At 37.4% G+C, this 11,617-nt stretch overlaps 1 protein-coding gene across 1 annotated transcript; it reads right to left on the reverse strand.

The window, feature by feature from the left end:
• Nucleotides 1-2,971: 2,971 nt before the first annotated feature.
• LOC117421939 (exocyst complex component 3-like protein) lies at nucleotides 2,972-11,003 on the reverse strand. Its single transcript, XM_058991889.1, has 11 exons — nucleotides 10,871-11,003; nucleotides 9,379-9,907; nucleotides 8,796-8,910; nucleotides 7,703-7,819; nucleotides 7,272-7,372; nucleotides 6,416-6,511; nucleotides 6,134-6,260; nucleotides 5,506-5,619; nucleotides 4,770-4,922; nucleotides 4,200-4,321; nucleotides 2,972-4,071 (listed from the first exon to the last, which is right to left on the reverse strand). Exons 1-11 carry the CDS (start codon nucleotides 10,998-11,000, stop codon nucleotides 3,900-3,902), a joined length of 1,776 nt encoding a protein of 591 aa, XP_058847872.1. The 5' UTR covers nucleotides 11,001-11,003; the 3' UTR covers nucleotides 2,972-3,899.
• Between the last annotated feature and the right edge of the window lie 614 nt (nucleotides 11,004-11,617).

An 11,617-nucleotide genomic window follows, 5' to 3' on the forward strand; every position in this document is an offset into this window, starting at 1 on the left:
AATTCTAGTTGACTTCCCGACTCTGTGGCTTTTGGTTTAGCTGACTGTTATTTCTTTACCAGGAAGATATTGTGCAATCTGGGCTGGGGATTGTATTGCTATATTTTATGCCAGTTATTTTAATTATTTTGCAAATATTTCCAAATGTCCTTAAAAAGACTTTAAAGGCGTGGTGTCCAACACTACACGTTTTCATAAACTTATTACTGGTAGACCTGCCTTTTAAACACACGTACAAAATATGATATTTGAAGACGGTTCCTGCAAAACATTACCATAGTACTGTAACAAAACCAGAGGATTCCTGTTGTTTTTAATTGTTTATACTTGTGTTACAGCTTGATGATATCATTCATATATACTGCTGCTAATGGGGGTCCACACAGCCAACGCGTTTCCTATAGATTAATGACTGGCTAATGACCTAATGGCTATCATCCCCAATTGTATATGAATTCCATTGGAAATACCTGCTCTGTGGTTGCTATTCCTATTATAAGCTGTAAAGAAAGGCATTTCAAACTGTTTTATGTGTGTTCTGTGTTTGTTTCATGAGCTTTTCAATTTATCTGTATGATAACCCAAGCTTGTTTTTAGCCCCTATGTTTCTTTCAGGCATATCATAAAAAACAAATGAATATGGGGCAGCTTCTAATTCCACAGGTTATACGGAAGCACCCAGCTATCTCTTCATTCAACATGGTAAGTCACCCTGGATAAGGGTGTCTGCTAAGAAGCCACAGATTACAAGGAATTCAAACAAGTATACACCTGAAAAAAGTAATCTTCATGCGCTTATGAGACTTTTTGTAAATGGTTGTTTTTTTTAAGAAATGCTTGGAATCTCAGTCTTTTTTAAAAGGGGTAATAACCATGGTTTAAAAACACATTTGATTTCTTACTGATTTGCTGCTGTTGATCTTTTTTGTTTTCAAGACTTTATTTCCACTTCTGATCAAGTCTGTTTATTTTCCTGTCACAACACCAGAAGTTCACTTCCCTCGTTACAAATAACAGGACCCTGCCTGAGTCTTACATCTACGTGCCACGCTGCACCCAGGAAACTACGCAGGGGTCACGAGGGGTCCAATTACACGTGACACAGGAAGTGAATCAGGAGAGCAGTTCCATCAAATTCTTGTCAGACAGGAGACACAAGCGTCAGCCGAGTCAAAGTGAACATAAAGTCTGAATCACTCTTGCAGACTTTTAAGAGAAAGTGAACAGTATCACAGTATGAATGGATCTAGACGGTGTGCAAAGCGTGGGAAGAGTGCACTGACTTCACTCAGAAGACTTACAATTGTATACACAGTACAGGCATTGAATTTCCATTTCTGTTCGAGATGCTCATTAGTCAGACATGTAGGCCGGCTGCCACGGAGACGTGACTGTTAGAGCTGATCAATGTGCAGCTGCCTCAGAAACACACAGACAAAACTATGAAAAGGACAAGTCAGGGGAATGCCAGGGCTAGAAACCGCTCATCCTGGAGGCTTTCACAGAGAGCAGTCGCAGTGTGTTGCTTATCCCCTGGGATACACAATGCTTTTCCCTTCTCTCTTAAATAGTATTTGATGCAAATCTGAAGTTGGTTAGACAGGAAATACCAATACAAATTCAAGGGATCCAGACCATCCATATTATGTTTATGAAACATTTGACACAATTTTAGGTTTCTTGTGCGCCCATAGAAACATAGAAAATGTTGAGTTAATGTGTTTGAAGATAGACATAGGTATTATTTCTTTAACCCAGCTCTGGTATAATGTAACTATCTATTTGCAATCTTTAGGTTAGAGATCACAGCTTGTTTTGGGTCGTCACAAGATTATTTATTTATTTATTTATTTATTTATCTATCTATCTTCTTTGACTATGTACCTTGTATATGATGACATGCTAATCAATTACACTGTTTCAAATATGTATTTTTTTGTAATAACCATTGTTGTTTTTGGAGATGACTATTATGTGTCTTTGTTATTAAAAATTCCAATAAGATATTATTCTGGCGGAAAAAAAAAGAAAACGGTTACTGTACAATCTACAGTTACAGCTAGAGTTTTATAACCTGCAAACCTGGGAAGAGAGTTCGGTTTTAAAAATTAAGAATGTCATTTCCCGAATGAAGAAAGGTGTTGCAACACTGGTGTGTTCCACGTTGCTGTCTGCTTGTGGGAAGTTGGCTTTAACCTCAGAATGACTTGTTTCGCAACACAGATCATGTGTGCAACAGCGCCCTCTTGTGTTCAGTGCAAGAAAAACAAGCCTGCTTGATGATCTTTCCAGGCTAGAAGATGTGTTGAAAAAGCCCCTTTCATTTACATTAAATAGTCCAGTAAATAGGATATGCGGTATGAGAGTAAATGTTATTTAACATATTTTATGAAGCAAGTGTGACTGCAGAAAGTGTGATTTTTTTTTTTTTTTTTACCTTTCTACGTTTTAAAAAGTGTCTTATCATTACCAGCACAATGGAAAATGAGGTTTGAATCATTCAGATTCCTTCTGGGTTCTGTTGCTCCACAATTGAGTGATTCGCTTTTTTCAGCTTTTACCTTTTTTGTGTGCTTGTCTGGAGAATCCTAATTGCTTGCACAGAACGGTATCAGTTCCAATCATGTGACAGTGTGACCTTTCAACTCTGCCACCTCTACATTTACATAGCCGGGGGAATAGGTGGGACTGGCAGAGTTGAAAGACATGTATTTTTGAAACTGAATCCAATCAAAAACCAAGTGTTACTGGAAGCATATTGATAAGAGGCCCTGTGTATTCAAGTAACACATTCAGCAAAGTGTACACACACACTGAAACTGTATTATTTTATGTATATTAATAAAACTGCATAAAACAAACACATAGAAGAAATGGATGACTGATACAATACATGCTTTTTTAAATAAGAGAAGATAAAAAACAAAAAGTACTAGATTTTTTAATTTTTTAATTTTTTACACTTGCTCAGAACTCAACTGTACTGGTATTCTTACTGTATCAACATCTTTTAAAGCTTTCACTGAACACAAATGAGATGATAAATATGCAATAAACATAACAATATTAACAAAAGCAACACCAATAAAAATAATAAAAGTCATATTGGACAACGTGTCTCCACTGGAGACATAATACAAGTATACAATATGTTTTCAAGTGCTGTATCAAATCCCTTAATAATCAGGTAGCATTATATCTGCATACAGTAGGTTTTCAAGTGCTGTACCAAGTCCCTTTATAACCGTAGCATAACATCAGCATACAATATGTTTTCAAGTGCTGTATCAAATCCCTTAATAATCAGGTAGCATTATATCTGCATACAGTAGGTTTTCAACTGCTGTACCAAGTCCCTTTATAACCGTAGCATAACATCAGCATATAATATGTTTTCAAGTGCTGTACCAAGTCCCTTTATAATCAGGTAACACTACATGTGAATAATGCAGATGAGCCACTCCTCTACATGTCCCAGCAGTGGCTGAGTCCTTTAAGTGAGCCGCTGAATCTCTGCTTCCTTCTCCTGGCTCTCATCCTCACGCTGTCCGCTAGCAGTTCCTGCAACATTCCTCCACTTGCCTGCCACACACAGCGTCAGCCTGTATTGACTCATATCCATGACTCTGTACTATCAGTAATAGCTATTCTCTAAAGGAACCTAAAAACGGTGTGGTATTATAAGGCAGAGCTGTTTTAAGCAGTCCTAAAAAGAAGCTTCATAAGATGTTGACAGTTTTGTGTGTTATATACCTTATAACTGAGCATTTACAGTTCTGGATGTGTATCAGTATTGAACACTAAGCTTGGGAGGGCTTGTATATTCTGGTTCCTCAGTGCAAGCAGATGTGCGCGCCCTCATCCCAGGCAAACCCTGCTCTTCCACTACGTTCCCAAGTTCAATATTCTTCCGCACAGCAGCAAAAGGGCAACCACAAAGGCGTCCTCACTGCCACTGTTTGATTAACCTCTTTATTTGCCACAACTTTGCTGCACATGTCTAAAATGCTCCTTATTTCTGAGCTGGGAATATCTCCTCTCCATTTTAACAGGGCGCTGAGCTGCTGAACGCTGCAAAATGAAAAGAAAAATGATTACAAAGTATTAGAATACAGGTTTTTTTGCATGCAATAATATTGTTAATACGTAGACTAGCAAATATTTCACACATATATCAGATCCTCAGCACTTTATCTTACCTTATTTCTGGGTTGTTTGAAAAATAAACAGCTGCGTCTAGTTTTAACGCTTCCGGGTCCTTTGTCTTAAGAATGTCATTTACACGGCAAATGAGCCCGACATGATTTTCAACACCTGGACTCTACAACCAAAAAAATACGAAAAACACAAAAAAGTAGTATTGCTCTTATTGTTATTGTCAGGGCATTCTTTTTTTCAGAAACATTCAAGTATTGTCTTCTGTTTAAGGCAGGGGTGTCCAATTCCACTCCAGGTTTAACAGGTAAAATGATATCATTAACTACTTCCGGGTCTGGATGGAGTTTTAATGGGTTCAATTAAACAATTTAGTGGAAGAGCCAGCTTTGGACACCGTTGCTTTAAAATATTTGAGTGCTTGAATTTTACAATTGAATTAGGAATATTAAATTGCTTCCTGTGTGGTAGCTGAGACCATGTGATCTACAGCACGTATGGTGTTTGATATATTGCCTATCCTGAATTAACATTAAAAAACGAAACATTTGTCTCCAAAATACGTTCAAAATAAACAAAGTCCAAAACAAATTAAGTAATACGCGTTCACTTACCAGATTTTCGAATGTCCTGTGAAGTATATTTGCATCCTGATATATCCTGTGTTCAACATTCCCCCACTTTTTTAATAAGCGGTTATAGACACTACTCAGCAGCGCATTGAAGTATTCCAAGCATGTCTGTTGATAGGCTTTGTCCACCACAATCTAAAAAGTAAAATAAAAGTTTGAAACCTAAAGTAAATATCCACGTTGGTCTGATGTGTGCAGTTCTTTCTTAAATGTGGTGGTACCATACTGGGTTAAAGAAAGACAGAATGCACATGACTTTCAGAAAGTCTGTTAGACTTGCAATTCTTATTTCCACTAAGAATGACAGTCATTAGGGGAAGCAACTGGGGTGCAGAGAATTGTACTCTCCCAATCCCTGGCCCTGGGGTACCCCTGTGTCTGCTGGGTTTCATTCCACCTTTCTCAATGACTTAATCAAGCCCTTAACTGAACTAATAATGTGCTTAATTAGACCTTTTTAATTGTTCTCAGCTCCTAACAATTTGCCGATTTCAAGTTCCTTATAAAATTGTATAGTTTAAAAGCTGAAAACAATTAAAAAGGTCTAATTAAGCTAATGAATAGTTCGATGAAGGGTTCAATGAAGTAATTGCAGCAGACACAGGGTTCGCCCAGGACCAGGATTGGGAAACCCGGAAATCGTTTTTTTTCACAATATAAGTAAGTAAGTATTCAGAGAAAGTTGCTTTTAAATAATGACCTCCCAGATTATTCATACCTTGTAAGCCATTTGTTTTTTCATTGGAAGAGCCCTCCTGAAAAGTTCTGTAATGTCATTTATGGTTTCCTCGATGCTTTTCCCTTCTTTCTTGAAATAGTCTTTGAAGCCAATCTGAAATGTAATATTGCATTGATAAATAACAAGGCACGTTGGCACTCCATTGTGTCACGGGTGCGAGGCGTTCTGTTCGCTGATGAAGAGGCTGCAATCTCTGTCTAAATCAGAGGGAGCATGGTATTCAAAGCAATAAGGCCCCTGGTATCACCTTTAACAGTAAAATACTCTGGACACTGCTGTAGTGACTAGAAACACACACTATCCAGCCAAGGGGATTCCCTTTAAATCAAGAGAAGTAAGCTTAATGACTACAAACAGATTATGAAAGAAATTGTTAAAACTGTTTATCTTATCTATCAGATCTACGTTTTGTAGTCATCTCTAACTAGAAAGAAATCTCAAAAGTGACAGAATTCTGAATATGTATTCAATCTACAACATCAATCTAAAAAGCCTTACGTCAGTGTATACAATCTTATTATGGCACCAGTATCTGGAAACCTCCAATCCCCTTCACCCCACAGCTGCATCCCCCATTTCCATGCACAGAGGTCCCACACACACAGACCTTGAGTTTGTGGACGGGACCTTGCAATAGCAGCTTGGTTGCCTGGGATTCTGTTTCCTCAAGAGACCTGATTGCTATTTTATAGCTATCATCCGTTTTGTCTTCTGCGATCTTCTCTACATACTCCCTTAAAAGATGAAACAATGTGGAAGATGTTAGATTCTGTTTTTCATAACTTTCAGAGTGGTTGCATTTTACAAAATAATGATCTAAAACACAAATCAGCAAGGCCAGCCGCTCGAAAAACAAAGAGAGACGCTTCCTGAAAAGGGAGCTTCTTACCTTAAATGGCAGCAATTGTTCACAATCCTGAACTGATGCTCTTCACAGATTTTCTTTGTTATGGAACAATTCTGTTTCTTTACATGTCCTTGGTACCTAAAAAAAGGGCACACACAATAAATTAACAAATATATAAAGTACATGTAAACAGAAACAGCAAATTAAGTCACTTTTTTTTCACCACTTAGAATAAAATCACTTTGAGAAATTATAATTATAAAGATAGATAGGCCAAAAGGGAATATGAAGTTGTACACTATTTTAAGTACGATAAATACATTGAAAATCTACCGATAAGTTTAAATAATTTAAGTATAAAGAGTGATACAAATACAGTATGTACTGCCACTGTTTCAATATTAAATTATAACCAAATATGTTCATTGTTAGGTTTTCACAAAGTACCTTTCTTTTAAAGATGGCAGCTCTGTCTGTGTCCTTCACTCTTTAAAACAGTTGAACAGGGGTGCTGATACATGAATGTGTTGATTTCAAAACAAGAAAAGCCATCCTTCCCTCACTTTTACAATTGCGTACCAATCAATGCAATTAACTTCCGCACTGAGTGTTTTAAAAGCTGATTGGAAGGGAATTTTCCTGTTTTGAATTCAACACAATAATGAATGGATGGATATAATACCTGCCGATAAATACTTAGGCAATTACTAGGACGAGTATGAGCATCAGCGCACCCCTATTGAACAGATCATGTGGTCTACCATTGTCTTTTGTAAAATCCCCTGCATTAAAAATCCCAATCATTCAGAAACTACTGTATTGAGGTGTATTTTCGCTTGTTAGCAGGAGTCACGCAGATTGTGGCTTTGTGCTCGAGGACTCACGACTCACGACTCACTTCTGAATGAAGATGAGAAGCTGTTGGCAGCAAATGGTCTCAACTTCACTTGTCAAGGAGTCACTGATCCTCTTTGCTTCTGTTATGGAGCTGTTAAGGACCTGCAGTGCAAGGACAACGAGACCCTTCAATTCGTCTTTAATGTTTCGAAGTAAATACAGCTTTTCACAGTTTCACTTCTTCAAACTATTTCAAATAGAAAAACTGGTTTTGAAAACACTGTATGAAACAGCAAGAGAAATGATGATTAATGAATATTATAGATTGTTACAATGGAAAAGCCAACAGTACTTTGTAAAGAGTTATAAATACATCCACTAACCATTAACAAACACATGCTAGTGCCCTATTTGTTAATAGTTAATAAAATGTTTTTTTTTTTAAAAGTGACCAGTAAAATGAAGCTGGGTCTAATATAGCGAGTTCTTTACCTGTATAGTGTCCACGTACAGTTTAATGAATTCTTCATCATTTCCATTTGCAGGACTGCTTACCGGGGATTGAAATTCGTTCTGTAGAATATTTTCAAGTCTCCCCTCAGCTTTTATCTGTAAGTAATTAGTGTCAATGTTTAATTGCCATGTGTGTGCATGCTGTAAAAAGCACCCTCTCTTGTTTTTCCAGGATTTTTTTTTTTGTTCTAGAGGGGAAAAAAACAGTGGATGCTTCTGAACTACAATAATATGAGCTTCTTTCATGCAGCTATTTATTAAAAAGAAAAACAATCACCCAGTGAAGTTACTGAACCCTAAGCCTACAACTTAGACTTCTCATTTAGTGGCTTGTAAATTGTCTTAAGTTGTTTATTTGTTTATTTTTATTTTAATTGATGTTTTGTCCTTTCAGAAAAAAAGCATGCTAATGCCAATTTGGAGTAAATAGTATTTATGTAAGAGTTCATATGTACAGTTTGGAACAGTTTATTTTTCCTTTTAGAAACAAACCATGTGGGAGTTTAGGAAATCCATACTGCTGTTGATCACAGGGTTCCCATCCTGTCTTGTGATTGTTGATTTTGCAAGCAGCCCAGCTAATACATACTCATATGCACACACGCCAGGATCCACAGCATGAGTCAACATGCTATTCTGGTTGCCATAGCAAAAAGACATAAAGAAACAAACATGTACCTCCAAACAAAAAAACAAAAAAAACAAAAAAAACCCTCACAAAAAAGAAACTACTTGGCACTGCTAAGTTCCTATAGCTATATTACTACTGTACTACTATGCCTGTATTAAGTATTAAGTAGGACCCCACCTCACTCACGCCTCCAGTTCGGAGGACCGATACTACTGTAGTATGTCAATATCAATTATGCACCTCAGAATTTGTGGACTACATTGATCAAACTGAACCCTTACCCAGAGAGCTACTGTATGTAATTCAGTCCATCACAGACAGACTTGCTGCCTCTGGTCTACACTGGGCTCTGCCTGTTTCACTGCCTGTGTTCTTCTGGGTGGTAACTAGTAGCTAAGCAGTCAGTGCTAGACCCTAGCAATGTGCTTCAGTTCTGTTTACCTGGATGGTGTTTAGGAGAATCTTCCGAGCTTTTTCGATCCAGGATGAACACAATACACTATCAAGGTTTTTTAAAGAGTGATCCTTGATCGCAGGATGGCCCATTAATTGCTCACTGCAAAAAGAAAAAAAAAAACATAACCTGAATATTCAGAGTACCAGTTACTTTCTTGATCAGACTCGTACATGGTCGGACTGCTTCATGGATAGATCTAGTTGTGTTCAACTTCCGTTTTTTGATAATAGAAGAACAATATGTTAGGAATAATAACATTATAAATGTTTCCCCTAATTTCCTAAATCTTAAACATATTGCGATAACAGTGCTACAGGTTTTGGCAGCTTTCAAATTAAATACTGTTCCTCCACAAAATGTAATTGTTTAGTTTGGTGGTAATGCTCAAGTTCCTGCATAGTGAACAGCAGCACCTAGTGGCTCAATGCTGTACTGCATTTCTTCTAAAATCAAAATGTCATTTATCTGCCTGTTTCTGTTTCTTTAAATCGATGTATCAAATTTTGAGGATTTATAATAATCCAAGGTTAATGAAGATATTACCAATAAGATCCTTCTGGTCCCTACCTTTTATAAGTATTTGCAACCCAGAAAAGCAACATGAAGAGGTCATTAGCCTGAAGGTTCCTCTCTAAGGCTTTATGCAGCTGGGAGAAGATACATTTATCAAAGCACTTTGCATAGGTTTCAAGCATCAGGGCTGGATTTGAGCAGTTCCCCGTAGACATCAGCTCTTTTAGAATGCTGTTTTGCAGAACGGCTAGATAGGCTTCAATTGATTCAGTCTCTTGTGATGGGAACTGCGGAAAATTTGCAGTCACTATTTTTTCCACTAGTTGGATGAATTGCTGGTGCAAACTGCTGGGCATCTTTGAAGGACAATTGTTCTCCCCCCACTGGATTGCACCAATGGCAGTTTCCACAGTTTCTGTCAATGTGGTCTCTTCTTCATTGAGGGCATTCTCCACAATTCTCTGCACTTGGTACCACACATCATTGTGCCTATGGCTCACTCCTACTGTTATCTTTGCATCATGCTCACACCTGCAGACTTCAAGCATTTTATGTCCATTTGTTGTCGCTACATGAAATTTCACTAGGAGACAAAGAAAAAACTAAATCACTTTCAATATGGAGCATTGTAATAGAACATATCATGATACTTTGTAATAAAATATCCGAGTGGTTATTTCCTGTCTACTCATTTCCTTGCTGTTTTCTTCCCTTGCTGATGGCTTGGAAGTTTGAGAATCTAAACCACATTGTTCTACACAGTAAACAGTGCAAGAGTTCCTTTAACCTTGTCATTAGTTTTAGCCTGACATTACACAGTGTTAAAGAGCAGTGAAACTTGGAACTAGGTTATGCATGCCATTATTTTTTGCTTCCTTGTTCTGGGTTATTAATTAATTAGCTACTTGAAAGTTTGAAGTATTTCGGTAAGCAAGGTCAGCTAGTCAGTTTCCTTAAAAAATGTAGAACCTGCTATTTTATACTGTACCGGTATAAAAACTGTAACAAAGCATTTTGGAACAAACATTTGTTTACATGAGATGGTTTTAATAATACATTTTAATACTACTAATAATATAGGGAAAAGTAACAGACAGTTTAAAAACCTTGAGTCAGTCAATCCCATGGGCAATGAATCAAAGCATTGTGACAGCTTGTCATTAAACTGCCTATCTGCATGTGTTATGTTAGGGATGAACATAGTGTGACAACGTTATTATACCCTATCCACACTGTCTAAATAATCAGCCACCATTTCATCATTTGATTTGCATGTGCGTTTTTAAAACATAATGCATTATTAGTGTAGTGCAGGCAGGGCATTAGAAAGATAATCTACTGCAAATGTCAGGCTTCAGTGAGCTGATCTGCATGTTTGTAATCGCCATCAATAATGTTAAAAGAATTATTTTTGTTGCTGGAGTTCAATCAAAAATGTAAGAATAAAAAGTGCAACTATGCTGCAGAGTGACCCGTGTTACAAGTGCCCTCTATTCATTGCTCAGTGGTATAAAGATAATTGTCAGTGTACTCTGGTCCGTCTTACCGTCTTTTTGGGTTGCTTTGTCTTGTTCCAAAAGTGGAGCAATCTCATCCTTACTTTTACAGAATATCCTTTCCATTAACTTTTTGCAGCATCTTTTTTGGTTTGTAGAGATACCTGGCATGGTTCCCATTCTGTAGAAAAAGCATATAGTAATAAGAGAAGTCACTAATTGAAGCAGCACAACTGAACTGTACAATCCTGCCCTGTAACAGCAGAGTGCATTGTCTTTAACAAGCCTTACCATGAGCCCACACATAATGCACTTCTGCACACCGCGGTTATCAGGACATGTTATTTCCCTGTCTTTGGTTTCTAACTTACATTTTTACATTTAGGAATAAATGACCAATGTGTTAATATGGGTTTTAAGGTACTGGTCTGGTAAGCAGTATATCTTACTTCCAAACAGATACAGGAACCAATACCATTCCCCACTCACCACTTCAGAGGATGCTATTATGAACAGGGGACTTTGCAAAACCAAAATCGGTGTTCATACTTTTTGTGCTTCCATGTGCTAAAGTCACTGAACTGACCTTGTTGATGCCCCACTTTAAACTGGACTGTGGCACAGCTAGCGTGCGCGATAGAACTGTGACTCTGATGACTTATGATAAACATACTACTATTCATATTTTAAGAAATGTTAGCCCATTCCTGAAATTCAATATACATTTTCAAACAACCCACAATATGTAGCACATTGATCAACCCGAATATTGAATCAGTGTTCTGTTGTGTTGATGA

Source organism: Acipenser ruthenus, chromosome 18, assembly GCF_902713425.1.
Source record: "Acipenser ruthenus chromosome 18, fAciRut3.2 maternal haplotype, whole genome shotgun sequence".
Classification (NCBI taxonomy): Eukaryota; Metazoa; Chordata; class Actinopteri; order Acipenseriformes; family Acipenseridae; genus Acipenser; species Acipenser ruthenus.